Source organism: Hylobates moloch, unplaced genomic scaffold, assembly GCF_009828535.3.
Source record: "Hylobates moloch isolate HMO894 unplaced genomic scaffold, HMol_V3 SCAFFOLD_6, whole genome shotgun sequence".
Lineage (NCBI taxonomy): Eukaryota > Metazoa > Chordata > Mammalia > Primates > Hylobatidae > Hylobates > Hylobates moloch.
In genome coordinates, this window is record NW_026652281.1 from 155,640,634 (window position 1) to 155,662,429 (window position 21,796).

Here is a 21,796-nt window from a genome sequence, read left to right on the forward strand (position 1 = left end):
CCGAGCCAGCCTCCCCGCCCTGCCGAAGTCACAGGAGCAAATGCAGAGCAGCCCTTGAGCACCCTCCCGGCTCCAGCTCCCAGCTCCCGGCTCCCGGCTCCAGCCCCCAGCTCCCGGCTCCAGCCCCCAGCTCCCGGCTCCAGCCCCCAGCTCCCGGCTCCAGCTCCCAGCTCCCGGCTCCAGCCCCCAGCTCCCGGCTCCCGGCTCCAGCTCCCAGCTCCCGGCTCCAGCCCCCAGCTCCCGGCTCCCGGCTCCAGCTCCCAGCTCCCGGCTCCAGCTCCCAGCTCCCGGCTCCAGCTCCCGGCTCCCGGCTCCAGCCCCCAGCTCCCAGCCTCTAGTCCCCAGCCGCTGCCCCTGCGCCCACTCCCCTAGAGGTGCCTTCCTGCCAACGCTGCTATTTCTCAGGAAGGTCAAGCCAGAGTCAGCCTCCACGACTCCTGAAGTCAGTTCTGTCTACACAAGCCCTAAGCAGAGGCTTCCAGTTGTTTTCAGGGGAGCCTGGCAGAGACAAGTCTGTGTTCACGTCACTGTCACATGCTAAGGTGACACGATTGTTTTTCCTGACAGCCAAAGATTGAAGCCAAAGGCATCATAATAAAAGAAAACAGAGGAGGGCATTTCTACAAAGCACCAAACCAGTGACGCTCACAGTGGCCACTCAGATCCAGCAAGAAGCTGCCCAGTGCCCTGCAGGGTGCAAGGATGGGGCCTGCTTCACAAGGGTCCCCTGTAGGTCATGTGCATTGGAAATCACCTGGGATGCTCCTAAAAATTCCTGCTCCCAGGCCACCGCCACACTGACCTGTGGAATCAGGATGTCTGGGGTGGAGTCCAAACTCTCCAGGGGAATCCTAGGCATACTCAAGTCTGAGGCCCCCAGCACAGGGAGGGGTAAACGGACATTTGCTAAGAGCCTGCCCTGGTCGGGGCGTTGTTTCTGACACTTCGTGTGCTTCACCTCACGCATCTTCCCAGTACCCCGAAAAGGGGGAGGTCAGTACCCAGGAAGCTGAGACTTGACACGGTAGCACCCCGTGCTGGCCTCTGTGTACTCACCCTGCAGTCCCCACGCACACAGAGGCTGAAGGCGTCCTTGTAGGAGCAGCGCGTCCCGTCATGCACCATGCGCTTCATGGACACCACCTCCCCGGTCTCCCTGGACTCGCAGTACAGGTGGCATCTCTCCTTGGCTGGAAGGGAAGCAGCTGGGGGTCTGCAAGGAGCCCTGATGGCTTCCCTATGTGTGTGCAAAGGAGGCACCATGCAGGAGAAATTTCCACAAGGGTATTTAGGACTCACCTGTCCCCATGTGGTCCGCCTTCCAGGGCAGACAGAGAGGGAAAGGGTGGGGTGGGGGGGACAACAGCCCCTTCCTGTCTCTGTGTCTCCTGAGCCTTTGACCCTGGTGGTTGTGGACTTCGGAAGAGCTTTTCCCAACCAAGCCAGCCAGGCTGTTGGTGCAGCCCAGCTCTCACATCCCCGAGGCCCCGCTTGGAGACCCCTGAGGCTGCAAACAGCTGTTTGCTGGGTCGCTATCTAAAGAACCCTTTTCAGGCCGAGCAAGATGGCTCACGCCTGTAATCCCAGCACTTTGGGAGGCAGAGGCAGGCGGATCACTTGAGGTCAGGAGTTCCAGACCAGCCTGGCCAACATGGTGAAACCCATCTCTACTAAAAATACAAAAATTAGCTGGCTGTGGTGGCTGGCACCTGTAATCCCAGATACTTGGGAAGCTAAGGCAGGAGAATTGCTTGAACCCGGGAGGCCGAGCTTGCAGTGAGCCAAGACTGCACCACTGCACACTGCACTCCAGCCTGGGTGACAGAGCAAGACTCCATCTCAAAAAAAAAAAAACAAAAAAAAGCCAGGTGCGGTGGCTCACGCCTGTAATCCCAGCACTTTGGGAGGCCGAGGTGGGCAGATCACGAGGTCAGGAGATGGAGACCATCCTGGCTAACAGTGAAACCCCATCTCTACTAAAAATGCAAAAATTTAGCTGGGTCTGGTGGCGTGCGCCTGTAGTCCCAGCTACTCGAGAGGCTGAGGCAGGAGAATAGCTTGAACCCAGGAGGCAGGAGGTTGCAGTGAGCTGAGATTGTGCCACTGCACTCCAGCCTGGGCAACAGAGTGAGACTCTGTCTCAAAAAAAAAAAAAAGTAAATAAAGAATCCTTTTCAGTCAATCTCTGAAATCCAGAATGAGGCCAGCCTACCTCGATTCAGACTCAGGTTCCTGGAACTTTCCCTTCTCAGCCTTTATCTCAGAGGCAACTAAAATGCTGGGCCCCCAGACTGTAGCCTCCGCCAGAGGGGTACCCCACCTGCTCTGTCACCTCCAACCCTGCATTGGCCCACATGGGGCAGCAAGCGCTGGGCTAGGGTGACAGCCATGGAGGAGAAACAGGGCCTGTATGTTTACAGTCCGTCCCAGGAGGGTCCCCAGCTGCCACACAAGCACGGCCATGCCCAAGGCCACCAGACTCCTCAGGTCCCTGAGCTAATAAATGCCTTCTAGTGCTGAAACCGGTTGGAGTCAACTCTCCGACATTCACAACTGAGAGTCCCGACTAACAGAGAAGGTCAGAGGTCACCAGATTCCTTGGCAGGGTCAGCCCCGGCCTCAGCCCTGAGCTGACCACACAGCTCAAGCCTTGTCCACCCATGGTGGACTGCAGGAGCCCGACCCCTGTCGAGCCCGCAGCCCAGCCACCTCTTCTGTGTCCTCAGCTACTCCGGGTGTTCTGGCTGCTCTGGGATTGCAGCCCTGCTAGGAACTTCAATGCCCCACCCAGGAGTGGGCCAGGGCAGCCACACCAGCCAGGGTGGGCTCTCCTGCCAGCCCAGGGTCGCGGCAGCCTTGCCCCATGCAGGATCAGAGGCACAAGCCCCCACGTGCCCACCCTAGGACCTGCCTGCTGAGCCCCCACTGCTGCCTCCCAGAAGGGCGGGCTCACCATCCCGGTGCTCGTGGGGCAGCCAGTGGTGCTGGGCATCGCCGTGCTCGAAGTACAGGTCCCACTGGCGGCACTGCTCCTCGCGGAAGTCAGCTAGGGAGTTGGGGCAGTCCTGGCGGCTGCAGAGCTGGAAGTCGTAGGCAAGGCCCGAGCAGGTGCGGCCCCCGTTGGCTGGGCTGGAGGAGAAAGCAAAGGCCTTGCTGCTCGGTGCCATCGGAAAGAGGCAGCACCCGGGTGCCACTTGTGAGATCTTTTTAGGGGGGATCCCTAAGTCTCAGGTGTCGGGGTGGCAGCTCTGCTGAGCAAAGGGCCTTGCCCTGCCATGTCCCAGCTGTAAGACCTGGGCAGTTCCCCAGCCTGTCAGGCCTCAGAGTGAAGCTCTTGAAAGGATAGGAAAGGATGGCCACAACCTCCCTCCTGGGGCTCCTGTGCGGAGGCAGCATCTGCTCACACCCCCTCCCCAGCACTGATGCCTGGGCTTGGAAATGAACAGGGAGCTGTGATTGGGGGTTTAGGTTCTGTGTTCCCCACAGGGCGACAACCCCAGCATGGCAGGAGATGAGTGAGTCTCCTCTGCAGCTGGCCCTGGGCACCGAGCCTGGCCCAGAAAGAGGCATGCTGAGGCCCCAGGGTCCCGGTGCTGCAGTTCTTAGCAAGTGTCTAGCACAAGGCAGACGTACCACAGCCTCTGGGTTTTCTCCCTGCGGAGAAGGCGGGCTGCGTTTCTGTAACGTCTTTGCTTCACTGGGAACAGCACCAACCCACGCACTGCCTCTTGAGGTTCTAAATGCCCAGCAATCTCTTCCCGAGTCTGGCGTAAAAGCCCCGGGGTGCTTGAGGAGGGGCCACAGGGCTCCCTGTCTGCTCCTGGCCGGGAGGGCAGCCTGGAGCCTGGGGCAGGAGGACAGCAGGGGTAGGAGAGGGCTCCATGCACACGCGTGTTCACACGTGCTGCTGAGGCAGGCTGTCCTACTGCAGGATCCCTCCCCGGAGCCGTGACTGCTGTCCCTCTCTGGCTCCTCAGGGTCCAGTTCAGGCCTGGCCAGAGCAAGCAGAGCAGCCCGAGTGAACAGGACCCAGGAGCGGCTGCAGAGGCTGGAGCCCAGCAGCTGGGACGCACCGGAGCCCTGCCCGCCAGCTGGTAACTGGGCCCGGCTGTGCATCTGTGATGCCCAACTTGGAGGCTGGAAATCTGTCTTGTTTGTTTCTCTAATGTGAAATTACAGATTGTCAATATTTTCAGGCAAATCAAAATCTTTAAAACACCAGACAGGCCAAAAAGGAAAGACGGAAGCTCTGTGTGTCTAAGCAGCCACAGGGCCTGTGGCGTAAGGGCCCGCTGGGCAGGTGGGAGACAGGAGTAGTGCTGATGTTCGTGGAGGGTTCTCCCTCCACCCCAGCCCCCCGGGACACTGCCTGGGTGAGGCCAGGGCTAGCGTTCAGGCAGGAGGAGACAGGCAGTGGAGGAGGGAGAGGAGGGTGTGGATAAGAAAGTGGCTATGGGCTGAGGAGGGAGCATGGGCCCGGGAGATATTTACGGGGTGTGTGGGGTGAGGTGGGAGGAATGAGAAGGGGCAGGAGGACAGCACAGGGCATGGGGCCTGCGTGGCGGGCGGGGTTGAGGTGTATCTGAGCATGGGGATGCAGCTGGCATGGGCCGGCTCCACAGGCTGTCCCTCCCCTGGGCAGCCAGACACTGATGACACATCCCGACCCTGCCCTCACCTGGCTGCAAACAGCTGCCCAGGTGCTAGCATCCGGGGGAGCTGACAGACCACCCCTGCTTACCCCCATTTCCCCAGCTCGGTCCCACCTCCTCTCCTCCATGCCCGTGGCCAGGAGAGACAGAGTAAACCTGTTAGAGTGGGCTGCAGGCAGGTGGGCTGTGGGCCAGGCCAGGGGAAGGGGTAAGAGGCAGAGCTAAGCATTCCCTGAGCCGTCGCCCCCTCCCAGGTAGGGTGAGGCAGGCTGGGCAGCCTGCCCTGAACCTCTCCAGAACTGGCGTGCAGCCACAGGGCCCTCCAGGACAGGGCTGGCTGGAGAGGGTCTCCTGGACCCTCAGCTGCCACTCAGGGAGGCCGGGGGAACATGGGGCCAACTCACTGTGGGTTGTCGCACTGGCGGGTCCTGAACTTCACGCCCGTGCCGCAGGTACGTGAGCAGGAACCAAACGGGCTCCAAGCGCCCCAGTGGCCGTCCCGCCTGAGGATGTCAGGTGTCAGCCAGATGCAGTGTCCTTTAAAACAATGCTGAAAGACAGGAAGCCAGTCCCTCCACTCACCCTCACACCGGGCCGTGGGGACAGTCCTGCGCTCTGCAGCCTGCAGTGTCTGGGACACGTCCTGGCCCCACTCTGGGGCACAGGGGGAGCTCACCCTCCTCGCCCCTAGATACTCAGAGCCCCTGGAAGACAGGCCTCATCGGCCAGAGGCAGTAAGAGGCACAGTGAGGGGCTGGCCCGCCCTGCCTCCCGCTGCCTTCCAGCAGCTCTGTGCCTCCTCAGCCGCAACCTGCACCACACCACGTCGCCAGGATAGATGCCTCCTGGGTGCCCACACACAGCCCGTTTATAAAGATGCCACTGGCGTATCAGGCCAGTGACTGCAAGATGTACAAGGATTATTTAAGCAGAAAAGGCACTTTAGAGGAAAATACTATGGAAAAAAGGGACAAGTAATATCCGACATGGTAAAAACCGGGAATCAAGTCCAACGCTGGCATGTAGGAAAAACGATTCCACATCTTAATCTGATCACAGTGCTCTCATTCCTCCAGGGGGAGGAAGCGTCCACAGTTTAGGGACCCACTTTAAGAAAAAGATCGCAAAATTAAAGAATTAAATTAGGTGCAAAATGGATTATTGACTTGAAATGAGAAAACATATCACACAAAAACGTTTTAAAACTGACAATGACCACAAACAACCAAAAAACAGAGCACAATGATTTCTAATACACTGACCGACAGAACTTTTCCTTCAGTTCTGACTGCATACCCTTTTTTTTTTTTTTTTTTTTTTTGAGACAGAGTCTCACTCCGTCCCCCAGGTTGGAGCGCAATGATGATCTTGGCTCACTGCAACCTCCATCTCCTGGGTTCAAGCGATTCTCTTGCCTCAGCCTCCCGAGTAGCTGGGATTACAGGTGTTCACCACCACACCCAGCTAATTTTTGCATTTTTTTTTTTTTTAGTAGACACAGGGTTTCGCTATGTTGGCCAGGCTGGTCTCGAACTCCTGACCTCAGGTGATCCACCCACCTCAGCCTCCCAAAGTGCTAGGATTACAGGCGTGAGCCACCGCACCCAGCCGACTGCATACTCTTTAACCCTTCTTTGTATGACCTAATTTTGCAGCACTGTTTCCACAAAGAGAACAGAAAGAGAATGCAGCCATTCCTTAGCAAACTCTTCTCAGCAAACCATTCCTCGGCAAATTCTTTCTGTAAAAGGGCCAGACAGTAACTATTGTAGACATTGCAGGCTATATAATCTCTGTTGCAATTAATCAATTCTGCCATCAGAGCTTGAAAGCAGCTATAGACGACCTATAAATGAATGGACATGGCTGTGTTCCAATAAAACTTTATTTACAAAAACAGGCAGCAAACAGAAACTTTGAACAGAGTCTCTGTTACACAGGCTGGAGTGCAGTGGCGCGATCTCAGCTCACTGCAACCTCCACCTCCCGGGTTCAAGAGATTCTCCTGTCTCAGCCTCCCAAGTAGCTGGGAATCACAGGATGTACCACCACGCCCGGCTAATTTTTGTATTTTTAATAGAGACAGGGTTTCACCATGTTGGCCAGGTGACCAACCTGTGTAACTAGCAAAGTTAGAGCAGCTAGCACTAACTTTGCTAGTTACACGTTGAATGGAAGTGTAAGGAGGTTGGTGAACCCTCTCCCCAGTAACTGATGAAAATTAGTTTTTAAAAAGCAGCCATTTAAAGTCTCTGGAAATTGTCCTAAGGTCTATACAACAAATGAAGAAGCATTTTTTTTTTTTCAAGAAAATCTATTAAATCTTGGTAGGAAAAGCAAAAGTCTATGGCATTCGAGCCACAGCCCTCTCCCATTCCTGCCCTAGCTCAGTGTGACAGAAGCTTTGCTGCCAAGAAGACGGGGCTGCCTCTACTCCAAGCTCCCGGTCTGAGGCTACAGTTTCATACTGAGAAACCCAGGCCCCACTCATAGGGCAGAAGCTCTGCCCTAGGTACTCCAGGCCAAGAATAGTGGACCTGATAGTCCCCTCCACAGATTGCTTGTAGGGTAGAGGTTCCACGTTGAAAGGGGCAAGCCCAGAAGACTAGTGGCCACCATTCCCATCTAGTGAGCAGTCCGTAGGCCAGGAACGACCTTGCTCCTAGCTCTGGCGCAGTGGTGCAGGGGCCTGCCCAGAGGGAGAGTCAGAACAGAGGGCTTCATAGCTCTCCCTAAGGGGACTGACTTTGATCTGAAACAGAGCGTGGAGGATGTTCACGTCTAAGGGCACTGTCAAAAACAACAGGGGTCTTAGCAGTGAGCAATTAAGAGGAGGCCAGTGGTCTCTAATAGCAACAAACAAAATGTTAAGCCAGCTACACGTTGAGTATCCCTTATCTGAAATTCTCGGAACCAGAAGCGTTTGGAAGCAGAAGTGTTTCGGATTTCAGATTTTCAGATTAAGGGTGCTCAACCTGTAGAAGTTAAACAGACAGAACCAGGGACAAAGACAGCTAAGAGCCCTCCTGAAGGTCTCAATACACCCTGCCCTGTGAAAGGTCTAGAATTTAACTAGATCATATTGTAGAGCAAGCTATATACCCCAGGACATTGTCAAAAACAATACAGCAATCAGTCGCATAGCAGTTAGTAGCAGCTAGCAGTTAGTGAAGGCTAACAGTTGGGTGTGACAGCAATACAGGCAGAATGACCAGAAACTTAACGGAAGGATCTGGGAAAGAGATAGTCAAAGAGAGCCTGGCTAATGCCACTGTCCCAGGGGGTTAGGGGCAGGGGTGCAGTCAGGGTGACTGTGCATATGACCAAGGCTGTGACCTCTGGGGAGCAGTATCAGTGGCTGCACACTGCAGGGGAAATAAGCTTCATTGAAACAGCAGGACCAGGGCACTAAAATCAACAAGCAAACAGTAGCAGCAAGGCCCAGGGGGATCGTTATCCGCAGTTTCTTCAATGTATTATCTAAAGTTTCCAGTTTTCAAGGAAACTTTCTGAGCCACGAAAAGAAACAGGAAAGTGTGACCCATACACAGGAAATTAAGCAGGTGACAGAAGCTATCTCTGAGGAGGCCCAGATGTCTGACTCAGCAGATACAGATTTCAAAGCAGCTATAATAAATGTATTTAAAGAACAAAAGGAAATCATGTCTAAAGAACTAAAGGAGACTACAGGAATGACATGTCACCAAATGGAGAATCTCAGTAAAGAGACAGAAATTATAAAAAGAACTGAATAGAGGCCGAGTGCAGTGGCTCACACCTGTAATCCCAGCACTTTTGGAGGCCGAGGTGGGCAGATCACCTGAGGTCAGGAGCTCGAGACCAGCCTGGCCAACATGGTGAAACCCTGTCTCTATTGAAAATACAAAAATTAGCCGGGCGTGGTGGTACATCCTGTGATTCCCAGCTACTTGGGAGGCTGAGACAGGAGAATCTCTTGAACCCAGGAGGTGGAGGTTGCAGTGAGCTGAGATCGTGCCACTGCACTGCAGCCTGGGTAACAGAGACTCTGTCTTGAAAAAAAAAAAAAAAAAAAAAAAAAAGAACTAAATAGAAATTCTGGAGTTGAATAGTACAAAAACTTAAAAGATAAATTAATTAGCTGGCTCAATGGTAGATTTGAGCTGGCAGAAGATGCAATCGGTGAACTTGAGTATAGATTAATCAAAACAGTGCAATCTAAAGAGCAGAGAGAAAAAAATGAAGAAAAATGAACGAAGCCTCTGAAAAACACGGAAGGCCATTAAGTACAATAAAAAATGCATAGTAGAAGTACCAGAAGAAGACACAGAGAAAGAAGGAGAAAATATTTTTAAAAGAAGGCTGAAAACATCCAAAATGTGATGAAAAACATTAACTGACACATCTCAGAAATGCAATTAAATTCAAATGGGGGTAAATGCAAAGAGGTCCACACCCAGACACACCATAGTCAAAATGTTGAAATTAGACAAAGATGAGGAGAAAATACTGAATACTGAACGACTCACCATATACAGGGAAATCCCAACAAAATTAACAACTCATTTTTAATCAGAAATAATGAAGGCCAGAGGCAGCAGTGTCAACCAAGAAGATTTAATTCAGCAAAACTATCTCTCATAAATAAAAGTGAAATAAAGACATTGCCAGATAAACAAGGACGGAAAGAATTCATTGCTAGCAGACCTGCCATGTAAGAAACACTGAAGGAAGTTCTTCAGGCTGAGAGCAAGTAACACCAGAGAATAATTCAAATCCCCATGGAAACTGAAAAAAGCACTGGAAATGGACAAACTTCTGCAAAGATACAAACTACCAAAGCTGAATTAAGAAGGTATAGAAAATCGGAATAGACCTAAACAAGAGATTGAATGAGTAACACAAAAACTCCGCAAACAAATACCCAGGCCCAGATGGCTTCACTGGTGAATTCTACCAATTGGAATGTAAAGAAATCTAAACATTAAAAAAAATTAATATCAATCCTTCAGAAACTCTTCCAAAACACAGAAAAGGATTCCCAACACATTCCCTGAGGCTAGTATTACCCTGATACCCAAATCAGAAAAAGACATCACACAAAAAACTACAGACCAATATCTCTTATGAGTATAAACATAAAAATTCTTAACAAAATACCAGCAAACGGAATCCAAGAGTGTATTCCAATACGGATGTCTTCCTTTCCAATACGGATGTCTTTTATTTCCTTTTCTTGCCTACTTTTCCTGGCTAGAACTTCCAGGACAGTGTTGAATAGAAGTAGCATGAGCAAACATCCTTGTCTTGTTAATGATCATAGGGGGCTATGGTTTGAGTGTTTGTCTCCCCTCCAAAATTAGAAGCTTGATTCCTAATGAGACAGTTTTAAGAGGTGGGGCCTTAAGGAGATCCTTAGGCCATGAGGGCTCCATCATCCTGGATGGGATTAGTGGCCTTATAAAAGCGCCAGAGGGAGCTAGCGAGGCCCCTTTTTGCCCTTTAGTCCCTTCTGACATGAGGACAAATAGCCATTAAGCACATGAAAAGCAATGGAATAGGATTTTTTTTTTTTTTTTTTTTTGGTGACAATGAGCTTTTTGAAGTCAGTTATTTTTCTTGATTTCATTGCCCATTTTTTATTACTTTAGTTTCATATCCCATTAATTTTTATCTGAATTTTCTTTCCTTTCTTTAACAAATAAATCTGAAAATAATAAAAGAAGGTACTTTTTATACATATATGCCAATCAGAGTCTGTCATTTCTCCCTTATTTTATCAAAACATTCTGGAACCACTTTCAAAATGGCAGTTAAAACAGTATATTATCTTTATTTTCAGACAAAATGATCTTCTATATAGAAAATCCTAAAGAATTCCCTACAAAACTTAGAGCTAACAAACAAATTAAGTGAGGTTTCAGGAAACAAGACCAATATACAAAAAAACAATTGCATTTCTATAAACTAATAATACATGATTTAAAAGTGAAATTAAGAAAATAACTCCAGTTACAATAGCATCAAAAAGAAGAAAAGAACCTTAGGAATAAATTGAACAAAAGAAATGCAAAAAATGTCCACCAAAAATTACAATACATCATTGAAAGAAGTTAAAGTTCTAAGTAAATGGAAAGACAGCTCAATGTTCATGGATCAGTGTTAAAATGGAAATACTTTCACATTGATCTACAGGTTCAACGTAATTCCTATCAAAATGCAGACTAGAATTTTGCAAAATTGAGAAGCTGCTCCTAAAATTCATATGGAAAGTCATAGGATGTAGAATAGCCAAAATAATACTGAAAAAAGAGCAAAGTGGGAAGACACTTCATCATTTCGAAGCTTACTATTAAACTACAGTAATCAAGACAGTGTATCCCTGGCATAAGGACAGACAAATATACTGATGGAATAGAATAAAAGCCTAGAACTAAACCTTTACATTTGATAAGTTAAACTGTGACAATTCAATGGAAAAGGAATAGTCTCTTCAACGAATGCTTCTGAGACAACTGGATATCCACATGCAAAAGAATGACGTTGGGCCTCTTCCTCACACTTACACAAAAATTAACTCAAAAATGGATCACAGATGTCAATAGAAGAGCTGAAACTCTGAGAGTAAAACATAGGAGTAAATCTTCCTGACCTAAGTAATGGTTTCTCAAATACAACACCAAAAGCACAAGTGATAAAAGTAAAAATAGATAAATTAGACTTCATCAGAATTAAACACTTTTGCACCTCAATGATGCCATCACGAAAGTGAAAAGACAACCCACAGAATGGGAGGAAATATTTGCAGACCACTCACACTGGTGAGTGTGATAACAGACTTGTATCCAGAATAAATAAAAAAACTCTTAGGATTCAATAATAAAAATACAAATAACTCCATGAAAAAATAAGCAAAGGATCTAAATAGACATTTATACAAAAAATATATACAAATTGCCATTAAGCACATGAAAAAGACGGTCATCATAGGTCACTAGGGAAATGCAAATCAAAACCCCAGTGAGATATATCGATTCACATGCACTAGGATTGGTATAACAAGTACAATAACAAGTTTTAGGGAGGATATGGAGAAATCTGAAGCATCGTTGCTAGTTGGAATGTAAAACGGGCTGCTTTGGGAAACTGACAGTTCCTCAAAATGTCAAACATGGAGTTACCATAAAATCCTATGACTCCGTTTCTAGGTCTACATCCAAGATAAACGACACATGCGTGCAATACTTTGTACACGAAGGTTCGTGCGGTATTTCCCATGATAGCTGAAAAGTGGAAACCACCCAGATGTCCATCAACTAATAAATGACGAATACCCACACAGTGGATTATTATTCAGCAACAGGAAGGAATGCAGTGCCGTTGCACAGTACAACAGAGATGGGCCCTGTGAACAGCATGCCAGGTGAAAGAGGCCAGGCGCAAAACGTCGCGTGTTGTATGATTCCATCGATATGAAATGTCCAGAGTTGGAAAATCTATAAAGACAGCAAGAGGATGAGTGGCTATGAGTGGTTATCTGGAGTTGGGCGAGAGTGGGATGGATTGGGGTGCCTACTAACGGGTTTGGAACTTTTCAGAGTGACAAAAATGTTCCAACACTTGCTTGTTGTGATGGTTGTAAAACTCTATGAATACACTGAAAATCACTGAATTGTATGCCCTGTTTTATTTATTTATTTATTTTTGAGACAAAGTTTCGCTCTTGTTGCCCAGGCAGGAGTGAAGTGGCGAGATCTCGGCTCACTGCAACCTCCGCTTCCTGGATTCAAGCGATTCTCCTGCTTCAGCCTCCTGAGTAGTTGGGATTACAGGTGCCCACCACCAGGCCCGTCTAATTTTTTTGTATTTTTAGTAGAGACAGGGGTTCGCCATGTTGGCCAGGCTGGTCTCGAACTCCTGACCTCAGGTGATCCTCCTGCTTCAGCGTCCCAAACTGCTGGGATTACAGGCGTGAGCCACGGCACCCGGCCTGTACACTTTAAAAAGTGAATTTAAATATAGATCTCACCTTATTAAAGCTGTTAGGGAAAAAAAACCAACACCAACCGAACAGGTAGCAGATGGAGTTGGCCAGCACCTGCCCTGACATACTGAGGGAAATTCTTTCTTTTTAAAAAAATGATCAGTACTTTAAAGAAGTTATGGGTGATGCCATCTGAACATTTAGGATGATGAAATTTGGAGGAGGTGCTCTCTGGTTTCCGTCCTTGATGTGGTTTTCAGGGATTTCAAGTTTTCTCTGTGGGAGCTTGACTTTAAGATACTCTTTGGATGAGCAACGCTCAGTAACAGTTGCTGTGGATGCTCTCACTGTAGTGGCAGTGTTCGCAGCTCCCTGGCGTCTTTGATGTTGTCAACATTTCATGTCAAATCAGAAAGATGTCTGAACCATTTTCCTATGTGTTCATCAGATTCACTCCTCTTCATTAATGAGACTGTCAAACGCTCCAAGGCCTGTGAACTTCTTTGATATGTGTCTCTTCCTCCTAATGAACAACTGCTTTTAGTTTGATATAAAACCTTTCTTTTTTTGGTGACAATGAGCTTTTTGAAGTCAGAGTTATTTTTTTTTTTATTTCCTTGCTCATTTTCTACTACTTTAGTTTCATATCCCATTAATTTTTATCTGAATTTTCTTTCCTTTCTAATAAATTAGAAAATGATAAAAGGTATATTTTATACATATATCCAAATCCGAGTCTGTCATTTCTTCCTTATGTTATCAAAACATTCCCAAGCCACTTTCAAAACGGAAGTGAAAATAGTGCATTCAGATGTAACCAGCATTTCTGCATCTCGCTTTCATTGCAGTTTCTCTTCTGTCTTTGAAATTTTTTAGAGCCCTTCATTTATTGTCATCCATACGTTGTGAGGCTAGGCCAACTTTTATTTATGTTTTATTTTATTTATTTTTTTGAGATGGAGTCTCACTCTGTCGTCCAGGCTGGAGTGCAGTGGCATGATCTTGACTCACTGCAACCTCCACCTCCCGGGTTCAAGTGATTCTCCTGCCTCAGCCTCCCCAGTAGCTGGGACTACAGGCGCCCGCCACCACGCCTGGCTAATTTTTGTATTTTTAGTAGAGATGGGGTTTCACCATGTTGGCCAGGCTGGTCTCAAACTCCTGACCTCAAGTAATCTGCCCACCTTGGCCTCCCAAAGTGTCGGGATTACAGGTGTGAGCCACCACACCCGGCCTAAGCCAGCTTTTGAACAAGCAGACCATCCTGTTACACTTGGCCTTTCTAAAGAAATATCCATGTTGGATCTGTGTTTAAAGTACTCCATCTATAAAACAAACCTAAAGATAAAACAAAATACTGCCCATATGGAAGTAGTCACAACCTCCGGTACCGCTGAGGCACCTTTGTCTCCAAAGATCTGAGGGAAACGGCCAGCACACAGCCCATATTCTGCAATGACCCTAGGTGAGTTGGCACAGCAGTGTGGCGAGTATTTCTGGAAGCTACTATTACACCTGGACAGACACAATCATTTAACTCTACTTGTAAGAGACAGAATCATGGCAATAAGCCAAAAAAAATGCCCTCAATCCATTTTCTCTGTAGCCAAAGCAGCAAAATGTCCAAGGCCGTTCTAATGGCACCCACGGGAGGGGAAGTGTATCAGTGGCACCCACGGGAGGGGAAGTGTATCAGTGGCACCCACGGGAGGGGAAGTGTATCAATGAGAGGTAGGAAGGAAAAGAGAAGTGCTCTTAATCAAGTATGGCTAAAATATCTTATTTTTGCAAAATTGACAAAAACGTGACCATGTGAACCCATGGCTTGGCCTCTCCCAGGGCCTTGGAAGGGACTCATGTGACCAACAGGCCCCGAAGCATAAGCATCATGAGCTTCATGGTAAATCAACTTCTGCTTCCCTCTCGAAGCCCCTCCATGGCTCCCGCTTGCAGCAGGACAAGCCCTGTGGCTGGCATCAAAGACTCAGTATGACTGGCCTCTACTTACCCCTCAGGGTCACCTTCCCCCAGCACACCAGCACGCAGCGCTGACGGCTCTGAACAGACCCCACTCTCTTCCCTCCCTGCCCCTGTGCACTCCTTCATCTCCTCAACACACACCTGGTGCAGCAGACCCTGTGCTGTGCCACCCAGATCCCTCTTCAGGACCAAGTCGTTTATTCCTCAAGCTGTGGAGCATGTGGGCTGCTCATGGCTCACAGCCGAGTTCTTCTCCAGGAACAGCCCCCAGACCAAAGTCATGTGCCTTTCGTGGGGACAGCCATAGCCAGTGATTGGTCAGGGTTGCGGTTCAAATGTTGCTTCAATTGGGCCAACTCTGAAAGGCTCCAGAGCTGCACGTGGCGCTGGCCGAGCCCTCTGCTGAGGTCACATCCCTGTGCAGTGCCTCACTCTCCCCACGGTGCTGGCCCTGAGAGTGCGCCCTGGAATTCCTGCCATCAGGTCTCCGTGTCTGAGGTCGTTTCTGGGGAGCCGTGCTCCTGTGTCCACACCTGAGCTGCTCCCCTCCCGGGCTTCCTTCCTGGTCTTCCTCGCTCGGGCAAGCCCTGCCTAGTGCCCACCTGTGCCCACACCTCCCCTTCCTTCCTAGCAAAGGCCCCTCATTCTCATGCCTTACTAAAACCCTCCCAGGCCTGCCTCTGTGGCAGTCTGAGCCACGTGGGGACTGCAGAGGCCGCCACTCTGGATTCTCCCTCCCAGAGGGAGGGAGGTACTGTGGGCAGGCGGTCAAGGGCTCCTCCCATCAGGCTGGCCCAACAGGAACTGGCTGGGGTCAGGCAGGCCTGGCTCCCGGCCCCTGGGGGGGTCCTAGCCATCTCCTTCCTGGGCACCGTTACCTCATCTCTTGCCCCCAAAGCTCCCCTTACTCGAGCATGGAGGGGAGGGGAACAACCCAGAGAAATGCTGGCTGGCGTTCCTCTCAGCCAGTGGTGCAGGTGGGGCCTGCAGGCGAGGAGGGTTCCAGGTAAGGCAGTGCTGTGGCCTGAGTGTGTGTGTCCCCTCAAACTCACATGGTGAAGCCCTAACCCCCGATGTGGGGGCCTTTGAGAAGTGTTAGGTGATGACCCTTGTGAGTGGGATTGATGTCATGAGAAGAGACCCGAGAGAGATGCCGCCCTCTTTCCTGCCATGTGAGACCACAGGAAGACGGCAAGCCAGAAGGAGGGTCCTCCCAGAAGCCAACCTTGCTGGCAGCCTGACCTTGGGCTTCCCAGCCTCCAGGACTGCGAAGAACAAGGCTCTGTTGTGTAAGCCACCCAGTCTGTGGTATTTCTGTTAGAGCAGCCAAAGCTGAGGAAGATGGAGTGAGTGGGTGAGCTGTCCTGGCACCGCGGAAGGCTGAGGCCGGGGCAGACTCTAAGTCACCAGGAGGATGGAAGGAGCCACACAGTGGTCCTCCTGTCCCAACTGGGCAAGCTGGTGCCTAACCTGGAAATGGAAGCTGGGCATGACCACTCAGGGTGCCCCCCAGAGTCTGCAGTGTGGGGGACCACCCCCTAAGTGCCTACAAATATTCCATCCACTAGAGACACTTCAACATTTAAGGGAAAGGTTATGTGTGCTGAGTGAATTTGGAGCCCATCATATGGGGAAATGAATGAATGAACGAAAGAATGAATGAATCTAGAGCTGAGGGGATGTGGAGCTTCCTCGGCCTAATCCTCTGGCCTACTGCCCCCCCCGCCTTTTTTAACCCAAAGGGAATGAACCCACCTCTCGCCTCTCAGCCAAACCAGCCCACCCAAGACACTGGGTTCGGTGGGAAGGCTCCCCTCCTCCCCGCCCCCACCCCACCCCTCCAGCTGAGCAACCTGGCCGCATCTCTCACTACCCTGGTCCTCTGCTTCATCTCACGGAGGCCAAGGCTCTGAACCCGCAAGCACCGTGGCATCCTCGCCTCCCCGTGCCCACAGGTCCAGGGCAAGCAGTGGATGGGTGGATGGGCCGTGCATCTGCAGAGCAGAGGGTGGGGGCAGATCACCTGCGGCCTCTGTGGCTTCTCTCCCAGCCACCTCCGTGTCTAGAATCTAGAGACAGATCTTCTCTCTCTAGGAAATAGTGGCAGCAGGAAACTGTGGGAACAGAGGTATAATGAGGCAACAGAGGCCAAGAGGGGAGTGGGGTGCTGGGAGAGCCAGCAGGAGCTCCCGGTCAGAGGCCTCTTGCAGAGCCTGAGCTCTCCACAGCCCCCTGCCAGGTGTCTGGGGAGGCAGAGGGACAGCTCTGCCCCAGAGCCACTTAGCAGGCAACCTGCCATTTCTCCAGCCCAGCCAGGCTTTGCCTTGCTCTCTCCTCTCTCCTTGCCCCTTTGGCTCCCCTTTGGCTCCCCTTGCAGGAAAGGGTGGGAGAGAAGACTATTGCTTTCCAGATGTAAAATCACAGTGTGAGAGAACAGTGATGCATAGGACAGGGAAACGTACAGACCCACATTCAGGGATTCTGACAGCAGCCTGGGAGGAGCCCCTCTTCCACGTTCTCCTAACATCCCCACGCTGAATCTTGATCTAGGTCAGTTTCAACCTGTGCTCCTTGGGAACCAGGGGAGGCTGAGCAGAGCCCCAGCTCTGCCCCTCAGTCAGCACAACTATTCTTTAATACATAAAAGCAATTTCACTTACTGGGCTAAATGCAGAGGATCCTACCACCAAAATGAGTGAAGGGCTGTGGCCAGGTCGGTGGTCTCTGTGAGGAGGGGATACTTTGGTTGCATCTGTTCACTGTCCTTACCAGACCTCCCCCCGCCCCACTTCTACCTTGCAGGAGAAGCAGGGGGCAGTCAGCTGGGGTGCAGGCCAGCCACACACGCACATGTGGGGGCCCCACCAGCTCCTGCTCCTGCTTCCTGAGCCAGCGTGCCTGTGCGGGGCCTGCCTCCCATTCCCTCTGCCTCCTCCCTGCCTGGGGTGGGTGCGGTGGGCAGGGAGCCATGCTTAGCTGGTCTTGTTCTCCAACTCAGCTTTTCCCAAGCTACCCCTGGGGTCCCGGCAGATATTCTGCCCCGCTCCTTCTGCTGTGGGCCTGCAGGAAGGCGGCTAGCGGGATGGTTCTGGCCTCACCAGGCCCCCAGCGACTTACCAACAACAACTCACTTCGGACTTCTAACCCTTCATTAAGTCTGGGCACATCTTAAAAACACCAATTCCCAGGTCTTCAAACAAAACCTTATACACAAATGTTCACAGCAGCATGACTCACGACGGCCAAAAGATGGAAACCACCCAAATGTCCCTCCATGGAGAAACGGATACACCAAATGTGGCACATCCACGCAACAGGAGGTTATTCAGCGATCGAGAGGGATGGAATGTGGATAGATGCCACACAGGATGACCCTTGGGAACATTCTGCTGAATGAAGTGAGTCAGACACAAAAGGCCACATATATACGATTCCATTTATATGAAATTCCGGAATAGGTAACTCTATAGAGACAGAAAGGAGGTTGCTGCTAGCCAGGGGATGGGGCAAAGAGGGAAGGGAGGGGTGACTGATAAATGAGGCTTCCTTTTTGCAGTGATGAAAAGCTCTGGGACTGGGTAATGGTGATGGTTGCCCAATATTGCGAATGTGCTAAATGCCATCGAACTGTGCACTTCACTTTTATTTTTATTTTTTGAGACAGGGTCTTGCTGTGTCATCCAGACTGGAGTGCAGTGACGCGATCTCGGCTCACTGCCTCCTGGGCTCAAACGATTTTCATGCCTCAGCCTCCTGAGTAGCTGGGATTACAGGCACCCACCACCGCACCCAGCTAATTTTTGTATTTTTAGTAGAGATGGGATTTTGCCATGTTAACCAGACTGGTCTTGAACTTCTGACCTCAGGCAATCCACCCGCCTCGGCCTCCCAAAGTGCTGGGATAACAGGCATGAGCCACCACGCCTGGCCTGAATTGTGTACTTTAAAGTGGTTCAGATAGTGAATTTTATGTGAATTTTACCGTAGTTTAAAAAAGAACACCAAAAACAATTATTGGATCCTACCCCAAACTAAAGTCTTCAAGGATGGGCCTGGGAATTTGTTTCTTTCAGAAGCTCCGCCAGGGACTAAAATGAGACAGCTGGCCCAGTCCCAAGCCAAAGACTTCCATCAAGGAGCCACAGGTCCAGACATTTTGGGGGCGTTCTAGGCCTGGCTGGGATGTGCACCGGTGTCCACTCCCCACTCCCTGCCCCCACTGCAGGGCCAGGGTGGTCTCAGTGGGGCTGAGCCTTCCTGGGCTGGGATCCAGGCTTAGCTCATCTGCATATGCCAGTCCCCTAGCAAGTAACTGGCTGAGGAGTGGGTGTGTGATTTCATCTGAACCAATGAGAATCAGGTCTGGAGTTCTGGGAGGACAACAGGGAAGAAGTGCTTCTTTCAAGAGTCACCAGAGGGTGGGAAGTGGGCCTGAGGCAGCCACCAAGTGACCTCGAAGGACAGCATGCCCAACAAGGGACAAACACTGAGGTCCTGGGGATGGAAAGGCTAAGCCTCATGCTGGGCCCGAGGACTCCAATGCTGACCTCAAGGTGAGGTGACCCACAGTGCCCAGGGGTGACTGAAGGCTGCCAGGACCCCAGAAATTGCTCCTTAGAGGGGAATTCCTGAGTGGGGGGCATGAAGCACCGTGAGGAGCTCTCAGATGCCAGGTGTGCTCCAGCATCAGAAGCACAGGGTGGAGGAAGCTCTGGCGTATAGCGTGTGAGGGGTAATTAGAAGGGGGAAAGGAGAGGGCAGCAGAGGTCCCCTGAGAGGGCCCCCCACCCCCACTTCAGGGCCTGTCCCTGGTGACCTGGGCACCTAAGATTCCTGTCCTCTGCCCTGCTCCCCTCGAAGAGCCCTTGATCCTGCCTCACCTTGCCAGGTGCACACATAGTCCCGTCCAAGGGGGGCCCCTTCTTGGTCTTGCAAAAGTAGGGGTTGTCAGGGTGGCTGCACCACAGCTGCTTGCAGGGGTCGAAGGTCCGGAACTGGAAGACAGCACCACAGCTTGCCAGGTCTCTCCCGCCTCAGGGACCTCCCAGGGATGCCACCCGGCCCTGGGTCCTGGAACCTGAGATGCCCCAGTGGGACTGGCCCATGATGGGCCCGTGTGGCTGGTGGGTGTCGTGATTCTGGGGCGGTGAGGACCATGCCCGTACAGTGTGGGGGCTGCAGCATCCCTGGACGTGGCTGGGCCTCTCCGCCTCCAGTCTTCGGAGGCTGCACACCTCAGGGAGCCTGGCAGGCAGCTGGGCCCTAAGTGCCAGCCTGAGGCTAGGTGGGCACCTGCTGAGCCTTTGCTGTGGATTCCCCTCCTAAGCCCTGGCGAAGCCGTACCCCCACCCCCACAGGCCTGCCCTCTCTGCAGCCTTGGCCTCCCCTGGACTTCGCAGTCCTCCTCCCTGGCCTTTCTGCTTCCTGTCCTGACAGCACTTCCTGCAGGACGTCCCTGAGGGATCAGCTGAAACTCAGACGTGGCCCTGAGGCTCCCCTACTCAAGCCTTTCCAGAGGGAATCGAGTCCACTGTGCTCCTCAGGGAGTCCTGGAAGGAGTTAGCCCTCCTGCACTGGTACCTGACTCCACCACTTGCTTGCTTTGTGGACTCAGGCAGGTTACCTGGCCTCTCTGGGCCTCCGTTTCCTCATCTGTAAAATGGGACTAGTTTGCCTCTTTCCTTCGTGCAGCAGAGGCGAGCATTAAGACGCTCATAGACACTGAAGCTCCCGCGTGTGGCCTCCATGCTGATGGCCAGTTCCTCTGACGGCTCAGCCCTGGCACTCGGCCCCGGAGAGCAGTGAGTGCTCCCATGCCTGCCGCGCTCTCCTCCAGGCCTCTGCGTCTGTGGCCCTCCCTTCCTGAATGCCCTCTCCTTCCGCTTAGCCTGCAGGCCTCCCTTCTTCCTTGGGAGCCCTCCTGACCTCTGCAGGCTGACACAAAGGCCTTGCCAGGCTCTCACTGCCCCTGGCTGACACCTGGTCACAGCCCTGTCCCCCGTGTGCTTCCTGCCTAGGACCCTGTCTGGACCTGCCAGGTGGGCTCAGGGTGCCTGGGGGTGGGGAGTGGTGGGTGCAGAGGGAGAGGCTGCCACTCTGGAGGGCTGCTCTGCCCTCCCCACGCTGGGCCGGTCCTCACACTGTCCCAGGAGCTGCCCCTACACCAGCACACCTCCCCACAGGCCTGGGAGGGGCCCCCGCTGCAGGGCTGCACACTCACCGCCGTGCACATCATGTAGCCCAGGCCGAAGTCAAAGCGGCACTGCTCGTTCATGGAGTAGTGCAGCCCCGGGAGCTGGGGCAGCGCCGGCCAGTCATGGGCAAAGGGGTCATCCCGCAGGCAGTCATAGGAGCTGTGGGGGACATACGGCGCCGCAAGCAGCCTTCAGCATGGCTGACCATCCACAGCCCTGGAGGCAGCTGAGGCCCCTGCTGGAGCTGCCATGGCAGCCCTACCTGTACATCCCAGCCCCTGGCTGTGCTGCCTCCGTTTCCCTGCTGCATCTCTTGTCCTTGGTGTAAGATACCAGGACCTGGCCTGAGCAGACCCCAGGGTAGCTGCCTTGCCCACTTGCCATCCAACGACAGACCCTGACAATGGGTTCTCCTGCAGACACCAGGCTCCTCTCACAGGTGTGCCCTCTCTCCTCCCCTGCACACAAGCTCAGAGGACCTGAGGTCGGAGGGCTCTGGCTCTGGTACATGGGGACTTGCACCCTCCCAGAGCTGACCCCAGGGACTGAGGGGTCGCCCGCGGGGGACATGGGCGGTACTCACTGCAGGTAGCGGCTCAGCTCCTGCTGGCTGCAGCGGGACCAGTGGAAGCGGTGGAAGGCGGCCTGCACCAGGGGTGCCATGATGCTGCCCAGCCGCACCTCGTCGCCGCAGCGGTTGCCCTGCCCGTCGTGCTCCATGCCCAGCCTGCAAGGGGCGAGGCAGCTGGCTGAATCCCACTGGCGCATGGGCCTGCCGGTCCCACCCCACCCCGATGATAGGAGGGTGCCCCATCTTTCCCCAACGGGCCTCCTGACCTTGGCCCACTCTGAGCCGGGTGGCACCGACCATCCACCTGCTGCAATTTGAAAGCCGAGGCACTCTGGGGAGACAGTGTCCAGCCGGTAGTCCCCCAGGTATCCTGTCCCCAGGAGGGGCATGCACGCCTGGACGGAACCGTAGCTTCCCTGCCTCCAGCTTTCTAACC

At 52.1% G+C, this 21,796-nt stretch overlaps 1 protein-coding gene across 2 annotated transcripts in view; it reads right to left on the reverse strand.

The window, feature by feature from the left end:
• Positions 1-21,796, reverse strand: part of ADAMTS2 (ADAM metallopeptidase with thrombospondin type 1 motif 2) — a 227,603-nt gene that overhangs the window by 14,390 nt on the left and 191,417 nt on the right. The window contains exons 6-11 of one of the 2 annotated variants that reach the window (XM_032158851.2): positions 21,373-21,516; positions 20,816-20,948; positions 19,476-19,589; positions 5,057-5,202; positions 2,954-3,129; positions 1,057-1,190 (exon numbers count right to left, since the gene is read on the reverse strand). In XM_032158851.2, the coding sequence (XP_032014742.2) occupies positions 1,057-1,190; positions 2,954-3,129; positions 5,057-5,202; positions 19,476-19,589; positions 20,816-20,948; positions 21,373-21,516 (847 nt within the window). Of the gene's footprint in view, positions 1-1,056; positions 1,191-2,953; positions 3,130-5,056; positions 5,203-18,457; positions 18,525-19,470; positions 19,590-20,815; positions 20,949-21,372; positions 21,517-21,796 lie in introns of those variants that run through there. The other variant, XM_032158852.1, reaches the window with a different exon arrangement.